Below are 12043 nucleotides of genomic sequence, written 5' to 3'. Positions count from 1 at the left end.
CAATGCGAATTTTTTATGAGTAACAAATTTTAGACCTTATGCGAATTTTTTGCCCACAACACGAATTTTTTCACTGACAGACAAACTTCCCACACCAAACTAGTCTACGCATCGTGTAGCTAGAGCATCAAATAACCACTCAGCATCTTTCATTTATTTTTTCATTCTAAATATTAAATTTGATGAAATATAATGACACCTTAGTGCACTGTTTCATCCAAAGTTTGAAGATGGGAAGAAAAAGAAAGTTTTTGGAAAGGAAAAAAGGCTAAGATTCTTGATATGCTTGAACAACTACAAAACGTCGACGGTGGTGGGACAGTATGAGTGAATCTCCCATATGTACAAATAAAAGTCAAAACAAAAAGATATTCGTAACAGTTCAGAACTTGGTATCAATATTGAAGCTAGCAGAGCAGTCTAGCAAAGAAAATATTATGAAAATGGAAGCTGCTCTTGTATTGTGGATTAATAAAGAGATCAGGAAGAGGAGATGTTGCCACAAATTGAAACCTCACAAAAGAAAAGGAGAAGCAACCGTATTTAAAAATGTATTAGATAAGAATAACGATCTAATCATGGAGCAGAAATCATCACATTCTTCATTTTTAAACTCTTAAATAGTGTTACTGCATCTACTGTGCAGTACTGTGATAGTGCATCATTTTATTATCACTACATTCTGTGTTTTACCTTCGTGTGTCTTCCCTCCCATTGGTCATTCATTTGTGCATCTTAAAGTATTTCATGTTGAACAAAACAATTTTTTATTTTTAAATACAGTAAAAGTTTAGTTCTTTATGCAAAAAACTGTAGTGTATGGTTGAGGAATACTTCAGAGCAGTTTGAGGGGTGTTTATAAATGTCTTAAAGAATTTAGTATGCTTTAAAAAATTACTATGCATATATTTTTGCTCAACGTGAAATTTTGACTTACTAGAGTCTTGGAACGCATTCCTCGCGTAAGTCGGGACTCGACTGTATGGTGTTACGTATAGCCTTACTTTATCAGCTGTCAGTATAACAAAAGAAAATAAACAAATTTGACTCCTTTAGAGTGAGATATTTTTCATTATGAGTGATATAAGTGATGGGAATCACTCACAGAGGGATGACATCTGCAGAAAACGTCTGTCTGCATCACAGCATATTCAGTTTGTGTTTGAATTTCCTACAGGTCTAGAAGATAACCTTTTTAAAAGAATTTAAATTCATCAACATCCAGTTTTTTCTCAACACCCTTCTTTCTTTTCTCCACAACATCCCAGCTACTCTATGAGCTTCAGCCTATGGCATAGTCTGTCATAGGACATTTCGGAAAGATCAACAGCAAATAAGTCTTCAAGCATTGCTTTAAGGTAACTGAAAGAAGCACTCTTGATATAAAAGAGCCCTGATATGATCAAGAAATCATGGCACAATTTGACCATTAAGAATCCTTAGCTTTGCATTAGTGAATCTGTGGATAGACAGGTTTGGTGAAATTGATTTTGAGGGTTTTGAGCAAGTTTCTATAGAGCAGGTTATAGATTACATTGTTTATTATCTTCATTATGGAGCTGGAGGTGGACAGCAATGAGTTTATAAAAAAAGTATAGTCAGGAGTTGACCATTAAGTGGTAGATGGAGCTAGCTAAATTCTGTGTCACAGTAAGAAGTTAAGGGTAAGATTTTTTTACAGAGTGAAGAAAGAGAGTGCCTTGGCAAATCAAAAATTTTCTAGCAAAATAGGGAACATTCTGAGTGTACTTGTACCATGCATGAACATTATTCTAACTAAACAGCAAGGGAAAAGCGTCAACTGCCACAGAGCCCTTGGTTTTTACACATAATGTCAATTCAAATATGGTATCATGTACATATGTAAGGACAGTTATAAAGGTTTCCATCCCCAAAAGCAAAATTCAAGCTCTTTCGGGACTGTAGCTATGCCTTTAACTATAGTTCTGTGTCTCATTTTTGCTAAATTCAAAAGTGGGAGAAGCAACAAATGTTTTTAAATAGCATTTTTATATTGAAATGAATGCACAACAAATACTCCATTTTCATATTACAAATATGATTGAAGTTTTTTATTAATGGAATGCATAATGCAATTTTTCTCTAAGCCCTGAGAAAACATTGCTTTGCTTAATGACTGTTTTGTATTAAAAGTAAGAATCTGGAATGAATTATGCTTGTAAAACGAGGAATCATTGTATCTCCACTTTTATGATTACAATACATACATCTTTTTTTTAAATGTTATTCCTGTTTCCCACCACTTGGTTGAAATAAAAAAAAAAAATAAAAATCAAACTGAACTGATATATCTTAAGAATATGCTTTTCTGGTGACCTTTTGAATGAAACAATCTTAAAGTTTATCATGAGATGGTACAAGCAGCATAATATTGAAAATAAAAGTTTAATTTTTTCAACACAAATTTATCAGTTGTGCATTTTGTATTTTTTGATTCATGTTTGATTTTATTAAAACAGTTTTATGTGTATTACATGTATGGAAATAATCCAAAATATGTAAACATATTTATATTATACTTGTTACAAAATATATAACCATACAATAGTAAATACTTTGTGCAGAAGTAAATGTAATATAGAGCTTTTGAGCCAAATAACTTGATATTTAGAACTTAGGACTACATAACAAATCTATATATATAAAAAATGAATGTTTGTCTGTATGTCATCCATGAACTCAAAAACTACCCGCCAGATTTGGCTGAAACTTTCACCGTTTGTTATTTTTGGTACTGGGAATGCTTATAGACCAGTTCGAAAAAAATCCGATCGATAGTTCCTTTTTTATTCCAATTTAAGTCACAATACATTGGATAAATACGAATAAAATTATCGGCTGCAGAAATTAATTCGCGTGAAAGATCTCATTGATAAGAAGTTAGCTGTTGCCATTTTTCTTGAGTTTGAACAAATAAATTCTTTCTTTATTGTTTTATGGCTTTTCATGCAACGGGGGGATTTAAAACTTTTTCTATTTGATATTTTTAGCGATTGATTGATCTTGCAAACTGCGTGAGTACAAAATTTGAGTATAGTCACGGCTTCACTTGATACCTGGACCGATTATTATGAAAATTGCTATATATATGTATTTTTCCAAGGAGAAGGTGCATAATATGCTCATTGAAGCCACTCGCCACCAGGTGTCACTGCATAGTAGCAACTTCTGCCCCGTTCAACTGATTGTCATGAAAATCAGTATAATGATGTATTCTTTTGTTGGCGTAGCAACGCACGTCGGGTACAGCTAGTTTTTTTATAAATTAAGATTCAAAGGAATAGCTGTCATAGATTTTGTTGTAAGGATATTTCTTTTAAATTCAATTCTAAACAAAGCATAAAAACTCAGTCATAAATCTTTCAAAATTAATGATTTCTAAGCAAATTTTGGTATGATTGTTGGTATCCAGCTGGTGAAATAATAATAATAATAAAAATAAAAACATCTTAAAAAGAAATTACCCAGTTTTGCTTCAAGAAAAGGATAATTGAGCAATTAGCAACAGTAAAAAGAGAAATAATACTTACAGCAGTATAAGCATAATCACTATTAGTGAGAAGGAAGGTTTTTTTTCCCAGTTCACGCATTCTAAATGAAAGAAAAAAAAATGTATTAAAATGAAAGATGAACATGCTCAAGGGTGCCCATATGCAAAATTGTAAGGGGGGGGGGCTCAGATATTTTCCCCATGGTAACTGATTTTAGTGCAGATTAGAGTTATTAAAATTTGACATTTTTAATAACTTATTCATTAATGGTAGAAGAAGGAATGTCTTTACATTTTTGCAAAGAAAAAGTACTAAAAGCAAGGAAGTTCTAAATTCTAAGGGGAGGGAGTGCTTGAGCCTCCACTTGCTCCCCCCATATGGGAGCCCTTGAACACACTATTGAAAAAAACATCTGCAGTTGAATCCATTCATGTGACAGTAAAATCATAAAAAAATCAAAAAAATAGAGCAGAAAATATATTGCATGGCAATGCTAAAGCTTAAAAAATTCTATAACTAATTAACTTTAATACATGGTGTTAAAAATTCTTGCAAAATATTTGAAGAGGTGATAAATGAGTTCATATGGAGGAAAAATCAACATAGATACCTAGTCTATCTCCAGTTTATCTCAAGTTATTAGACCAAAAAATGTCTGAACCTTAAAAAAACCCATTTTCTGTAGCTTCTAAAAACACTGCACAAAGTCAGAATACTTGAAATGCTAGTAGTGATGCAATCCTGACACCTGCATTGTCGCAAATGGAGACTTTGAAAAAACTCCCATTGTTTCTTGGATGATGCCAGAAACAAGAGTAATCATTCTAACAATGTCCTCTTCATAGTCGATGTGGCTACCATATGCAATATTTTTTTCAAAATCTAATACAAATTTCTTTTACTATACAATTTGATTGTCAGCCAGCAAAGTACATAATAATTATTTTAATTTAGTATTAATAACTTTTTTTGGCAGATGATATAATAAATTTCCATGTATTTACACAAGAATAAAAGTGGTCAATTTGACAATATGCAAAATTGTCAAATTCTGATTTGGCAGCAATTTGATATTCTTTCTATAGGGTACAGTTATAGGTGGAAGTATTTTCAGAATAATAGGGTGATACCAATATAAAAAGGGTTTGGGGAAAAAATAAAACTGCAATAAAATACCAAAAATGCAAAAAAAAAATCTAGCTACAATGGTGTATATAAAGAGGATGAATATTTACTTATGAACATTTAAGGCTGAGTCGTGCATATATGAGCTCCATGTCACCCAAGGTAACGTAAATAATGCAACCCCCCCTATTGCAAATGCATGATATTTGTCACTGGCCCGTTGAGTCGGCAGTCTGTTTTTGTTGGAATTTCGGTCTCTCTTTTCTGCTTGTCAGTTTGGTTTCAACAACTTCATTTTACTTCAGAAGGGCATTATTTAAAATACAGTTTTTACAAACCTGTCAGCTCATTATTTTTCAACATTTATTCCTTCTATTTTTTGTTACATATATAACTGAATTTTCTCTTTAATTTTATTATGTAGTCTGCATAAACTGAATTTTCATAAATCTAAGTTGTCAGCTCCGATCAACCCAGAGTATTGATACTCTATTGTACATACATATACACATAGCAACAAAAAATGTATGACTTACAGGTAATGTTATAATATATTACATCATTGAAAAGATGTCAAGATAGTTTGTGACAAAAAAGGAATTTTCACTGGAATGCATAAGAAAGAATAGTATAATCTTGATCATAGAAAAGCAGCATGTAACACAATACATGCGTACAAAGAGCAGAATTATTATAAAGTGTTCATTTACCTTTTAAAAAGCATTGGAAGACGTTCATCTTTGTTCACATACTTTTCAAGATTATTTACAGTATCATCTTTCAAAGTTCCCTATGTGGAGAAAAAAAGTTTCAAACATTTGAAAGCATAAAAAAAAGCATTAAATATTATTAATGGCAAATGAGAGGGAAAGTTTTATAGTACATTATTACAATTGGTGTTTTAATATTCAATCTATAAAGATAGCAGCATTGCAAGAAAGGTTGTTTTAACCAGTACAACAGTTATACCAGCACAACAGTTACACCAGTGCCACAGGGAAAAGGTTCACTATGTAATGAAACAATATATGAACACATATTTTGTTGAAATTGAATGAAAATTTAATTTTTATTATAGGGTGGAAAGAGTAAAAAATTATAATTTCACATCATTTGTACCATTACACAAATTTTCATATTATTATTTAATATTTTAAACTTATTTCCAAGCAAACAAATACATTTCAAAAAAGTAACAAAAGTTAAAATAAAATATTATCATTTCAGGCATTTAAGTTAGGTGGAGCAATCTAAATAGTGAACTATTTTTCAATATTTTGTACAAAACCAATACCAAAAATTTATATGAAACAATCAAAAGTTTAAAAAATATATTACATTTAACATTTGCTAACTAACCCATTGATTTTATGCTGAATATGATTTAATACTGATACATTTTGCATGAAATAACTATCTATGTTTCATTTAAGAAAACAAAACATGTTTCAGTCATTATTTTGTGAATATTTTTATTTAAAATTAGATTACTGCTTTGAATAGAGCTGTAATTCCATGTGAAATAACAAAGGAGACAAATAAATTAACAAATAAATTAAAAAACTCAAAGTTAATGTTAAATATGATGTACCAGCAATCTTTAAGAGTTGTTTGCACTCTCAGGGAGCCTAATGTACTAGCATCTTATTTAACCTTTTTATTATTATATTGAACAGTAACTTTGGTCACATGACGAGAGTAGCTTGTCACTGTATGGTATGCCTTGAAAACCTGATAATTACAGATTGGTCAATCTTTCTGCAAAGGAGAAAAACATTGGAAAATACTTGATTTTTATATTCAGAACTTACTCTTGTGTGTACATAGTCTGTAGCATCTCTGACGTCTTGGAAGATTGATTCATAAGACATGAAAATGTTTCCAGTTTTAATTCCATTCTTACCCCTAAAATAAACACAATTTAAGATAAATGTAAATAAGGTTAATGAAAAATGTAGCTGCTGATTTTATTTGTTGCATTGAGGGGAAAAAAAAGACTATTGATAGGGGGTTTTGTCCAAATTAATTCAGAAATTTTAGGAACAAATATTCATTTTCTGCAAAATGCATTACTTTATTAGAAATAATCAATGTACTTGAAGCAGAAAATAGGAAATAATCCAATAACCTATCATAGAATTATAAATTGAAGAAACTAGTCCGAGTGTTGTTCATAGAAAGCTATTGGTTAGTCAGTTTTTAACTAGGGAAAAGAATCGTACTTACGGAATGTAACATTGTGACGTAGAAAAGTAGCCAACTAAGCAAGCCAGCAGATAAGCCTCTAAAAAAAAATTGTAACTTAATAAAGTTAGAAATTTGGTAAGAATATTTAAATTTTATAAAAATATTAATTTACTACCTGGCAAATGAAACAAAGTGTTTAAAATATATATCCGATTCTCATCCAGCTGTATAAATTTGTTCGGATATAGGGCATAAATTTCTGACCTAAAATTATGAAACCACATACAAAATTAACCAAATCAACTCATAATCTACTATTTATATCAGTAATCAAAAGAGCAAAAAATGCAAACTTAAAATGGGTCAGAATTGGGAGGCATGAGGAGTCTCCTATCCGCCACCTGACAATATTTTAATTGTGTTATTAACCTCTTATTTGCTGAGGAAAAGATGAACAATTCATTCTACAGTGAGTTTTTTTTACACACAGAAGCGTAGTTATGTAATGAATTAGAGCAGGGTTTAATCTACATGGGAATTCACAAGAGTTCAGCCCCTACTTCATTAGAAGTTAAGCACTGTATTAGGAAGAAATAAGTGCAAGTGTTACTGTCTAAGTGCAAGTATGCAAGTGTTCCTTAGGGTTCTCCCCCAGAAAAATTTTGATTTTGAATTTGTAAAATACGTAATGCATTCTATCTGTGACGAGGTTATGGGAAGGTATGGGATTCGGAACTTACTTTGGAACTCTCAAAATTCAAGATCGAAAAAATGCCATTTTGTGCGATATTTAGTGATGCCAGGAAAAGGGAGATTTGAAGACCATTAAATGGAAATGTTTTCAAAATATAAGTGCTAAAAACGCATTTGCAGGCCATCTTTGGTAATGTTGGGGGAAAGGTTGTGGTGACCTGATCGGTAAGGCATCAGACTTGCAACTGAAAGATCACGGGTTTGATGTCAGTCGGTCTAAGATCCTCCGTGTTAATTAATGGTGACTGGGCATGTTAAGGATGTCGTGGTCACAAAGTCCTCTAAGTTCCCACTCCAAATCAATACCTCTAAGGTGCTGGATTAGGGATTGCTTGGTTTCTGGCTTTGATAAAAAAAAAAAAAAAACTATCTTTCTTCAGAGCCCTACCAAACCAGTTTAACAATGTAATGATAGGTATGGGGGGCCTTGGAGTGTAACAAAAATAACAATAGGGGAATGGGGTTTGGCGACCACACCCTGGTAACTTTTCGAAATTAATTTTTAAAAACACAACTTTAGCCAATCTTCGATGATGTTACATGACGGGGTGTTCAGGGATTCTCGCTCCAAGAGTTTTAAAAATCAGTCCTGAAAACACAACTGTGGGCCATCTTTGATGAGGTTACAGGGAAAGAATAGAATTTGGAACATTCTCAACTAAATTGAAGTTCTGTTGACAGCACTTTCAGACCACCTTCATTGTTTTTTGAGGTAAGGCTTCCCCAGGAAAATTTTTCCGACATTGTCCTGAAATTGCATTTGTAGACAAAATTTTATGATATTGGAAGAAGAACTTTCCCATGAAATTTTTTCGAAATTGGAGGTAATAAATATGGGATTGTTGGTCGCTTTTGATGAAGTTAGAAGGAGGGATGGATTTAGGTACTCCCCTCCAGAAATGTTCAGAAATTCAAGTTAGTAAAACTCAGTTTCAGATAATTTCTGTAGATGTTATAAAAAGGGATCTTTTGGGACTTTCCCCCGAGAAATTTTACCATAGCCCCCCCCCATGGCGCCCCCCCCGCGAGTATGACCCTGTAGCCAGAGTATCTACTCCAAGAAAAAACAAAACACTGAAATTAATGCACAAAACAAAGGGTTGGCTCCCAGATGCAGAATATGATTTTAAAAGTAAATAAATGAACTAATAATGAAGAAAACATGATATTATAGCAAAATTGTCTTATTCAAAATTCAAAATATAATCTAGGTATTAGTGAGTATGTTTAATGGTGATCATAAACAAAAAAAAAGTGACTAAAAAGTTAAATTGACTAATTCATAGCATTATCTTGTGTGCCAAATACATTACTTAATTTTTTTATAGGAATAATGGTAGGAAAAGAATATAACTTGATGAATAATAAAAAGAGAATGCAACTAAAATACTGACGTTTTGAGAAATTTGAATCCATGACAGCACACCAATATGTTACCATATGCATCAACTTTTAGCAGATTACCAAACAAGGTATCAAACCATAAACCTCTGAAAAAACAAAACAATAATACTAAATTAAGTAACAGTACTTTAAAACGGCCGTAAAAATAATGTACTTTTAAAAAAGCAATTTTGTAAAAAAAAAAAAATAGTTTCTTTAATTCTTAAAACGAAATAATTAACATAGAATTACTTCTCCATTAAATTTTAAATCACTGTAACACACTGTAGAATCACATTTGAAGAAACAAAATTTTAAAAACTGTACACTATACAACTTACTATGAATAGGTATGACTGTATCTACAAAAATTTAATGATGTAAAAATTGTACATTTTTATACTAAAAAAGTAAATTTAACAAAAGCTTTGCAAATACACATGAAAATAAGTTTATATTTGCACAGATACTGCGAGTTACTGTCATCAGTAGACAGCAATTCTTTAACCTATTTTGTTTTTTGTTACCTTTCACATCTTATACAGCTGTGCTAGTGGCTATTCTCCCAAGAGATTGTGCACCACTACAGCCGATGGTGCAAAAAGATTGCACATATGCTATGAATATAGGTGCAGTAAATAAAATAAAATAGAATGAAAATATACTCATTTTTTGCACACTTATTTTTTAACCACCTTTTAAGAGTATATATAATAGATTGCCAAACATTTACCTTACATCATATGTTTAGTATTTCAATTTTCAACTGCAATAAGCTTTTGGAAAAAAAAATGTATCTTGGTTTTATGTCTTCCATTTGTCTACTATAAGGAAGTAAAATTATTTAGGATAAACAGAAAGCAGATACTACTGAGATAAGGCTCATTTGCAGCAATATTCGAAAATTTTAATGTTTAACTAAAATGTCTAAGAAAAACTTCCATTTTAGCAAATGCAGGTTCGTACCATATTTTCTAGAATATAATCAGCAGATAGTATGCTCTGGAGGGTAAAAATTAAAAACAAAATCGGCGGAGAATATGCAGTAGCACATAATCCACAAAAAAAAAAAAAAAAAAACCATGTTGCTTCTTATTTATTAGTTTGTCATACAATTGGCCCTGGCATATAATACACACCAAATCATTAAAATTTTTAACACTGTTCATTTTTCCAATATAGTCAGAAAATCAAGTGCTGGGGATCATTCTTTTCCATAAAAACAAGTATTCTAATACAATGCCATTAGAGCAGTGGAGCAATCTATGCTCACGGGCCTACATTTGGCCTACAAAACTGATTCTTATGGGCCATTGTAATATTCAATGTTAAAAATCAAAAACTACATTCTGGAAACTTCCAAAACAACCAACCATCAATTTTTGGTTTGTAATATCCCTTACATTTACATGTTTTCCCAAGTTATTAATGTATAAAAAAAAGATCAACTATATTTAAATTTTATATGTGTTTTTATTGTGAGATTCACCTTAATGTGCGGTGTAGTCCTTGAGGGAAAAAATGTTGTGTACCACTACATTAGATGATACCTCATTAGCAAAGTTTATCAAACAGCACTAAAGGCTTCTCATTTTTTGGGCTACCTAGTCAATTTATATCCAAAAAGTAGATCATAGGTTAAAAAAAAAATTTTTTTTTGGATAATGTTGGTGATTCAAGCAGATAGATCAACAAAAATCGATCAGAAAAACATTTTGCGCATTTTCTTTAATAACCTGCAAAAGGTTTTACAATTTCAATTTCAATTTTTATTTTTAGGTTACTACAGGGTTTTCTACACCAACCACCACAAAAGTTTGTGTGTCTATGGTGTTTTTCTGCATCTATTCAAAAAATATTCCTTGACAAGTAAACTTTTCCCGATTTGGACACCTTATCAACATTTCTTTATTTTTTGATTTTGTTTTTTTTCTGCCCCACTCGACAGGCAGTATATTGTAATTTAAGTCGAAATAATAATCACCTAATCAATTTGAATTGAGACAAATTTTACCATTTCTGTGCCGGGTGAATTTACTCATACCTCTCATATTATTAACTCTAAAGCTCAGTCATATTTCAGATCATCTGTAAAACAACAAAATGAGGATGAAGAATATATTTAATAACATGATTGGTTAGTACAGCCCAACTCCAACTATCCAAATCAATTGAGATCAGACCCCAATTGGATAGCCAAAAGTTTGGATAATTGGATTTTTCTGAAAAAAAAGGGTTTATTTTAATCTATTTATGAATGTACATTGAAACTGAGGGGAAAAAAATATTTGTAAAGGAAAAGAGCTTTTAATTAATCAAATAGAAAGGTAACACTTTACCTGCTAAGCTTACTTACAAGTGCTGTACATTAGAACAGCATGTACTATGGTACTGTAAATGAATATCATTGCTTGCTGAACATCTTGGTCAAAGTAAGCTGTTTGACTAAATAGGATAATCACGTGCATAGATTTAGTCATTATTTTGAGAATCACAGTAGGTTTTAATCCTTAAACTATATCTCCTGAATTTCAGAGAGTGATTTGGGTAGTTGGAGTTAGGATCATTGGAATTCAACTGTATCACCATACATTAGCACTAGGGGGAGAGGTACTTTTAAGTAAGAAATACAATAACTGGCAACTGACCAGTATCTATTATTGATAGCACAGTATACCTTTGCAATTATATACCAAATTGAGATTGGCAGTTGGGTGCAAGACAGCACAAAGATATTTTTAAGGATAATTTTCATACTATTTTTGAAAAGACATGCTATAGGACAGAGTTTCCCAAACTGAGGCCTTCAGACACCAGGTGATCCACGGTGCTATCCAGCTAAAATGTTAAATATAGTTGAGATTCAAGGACGAGTAACGATATTTTAACTCAAAAAGAAAGCACATTTATGAGGAATAAAAAGGTTCTTGCCTAAGTACATGCAGAACGCAGCCCCCCCCCCCCCCCACCGGAAGTTAACACACTACACATTAATTAATTTTGTGTACATGACGAAGTTCAGGTTGTTACAAAATTATATTAAGTAAGCTGTAAACATTGAGGCACATTTTTACAGCTGGGAT

General features: G+C 31.7%; 1 protein-coding gene across 1 annotated transcript in view; it reads right to left on the bottom strand.

The window, feature by feature from the left end:
• LOC129231604 (cytosolic purine 5'-nucleotidase-like) overlaps positions 1-12043 on the bottom strand; it is a 65676-nt gene that overhangs the window by 36737 nt on the left and 16896 nt on the right. The window contains exons 5-10 of the mRNA XM_054865966.1: positions 8972-9067; positions 7000-7088; positions 6864-6921; positions 6449-6542; positions 5348-5427; positions 3552-3612 (exon numbers count right to left, since the gene is read on the bottom strand). Coding sequence (XP_054721941.1) covers positions 3552-3612; positions 5348-5427; positions 6449-6542; positions 6864-6921; positions 7000-7088; positions 8972-9067 — 478 coding nt within the window. The remainder of the gene's footprint in view (positions 1-3551; positions 3613-5347; positions 5428-6448; positions 6543-6863; positions 6922-6999; positions 7089-8971; positions 9068-12043) is intronic.

This window comes from Uloborus diversus, chromosome 10 (genome assembly GCF_026930045.1).
Source record: "Uloborus diversus isolate 005 chromosome 10, Udiv.v.3.1, whole genome shotgun sequence".
NCBI classification, from domain to species: Eukaryota; Metazoa; Arthropoda; class Arachnida; order Araneae; family Uloboridae; genus Uloborus; species Uloborus diversus.
The sequence above is the reverse complement of the archived record's forward strand: the minus strand, read 5'-3'. Positions and strand labels throughout refer to the sequence as shown.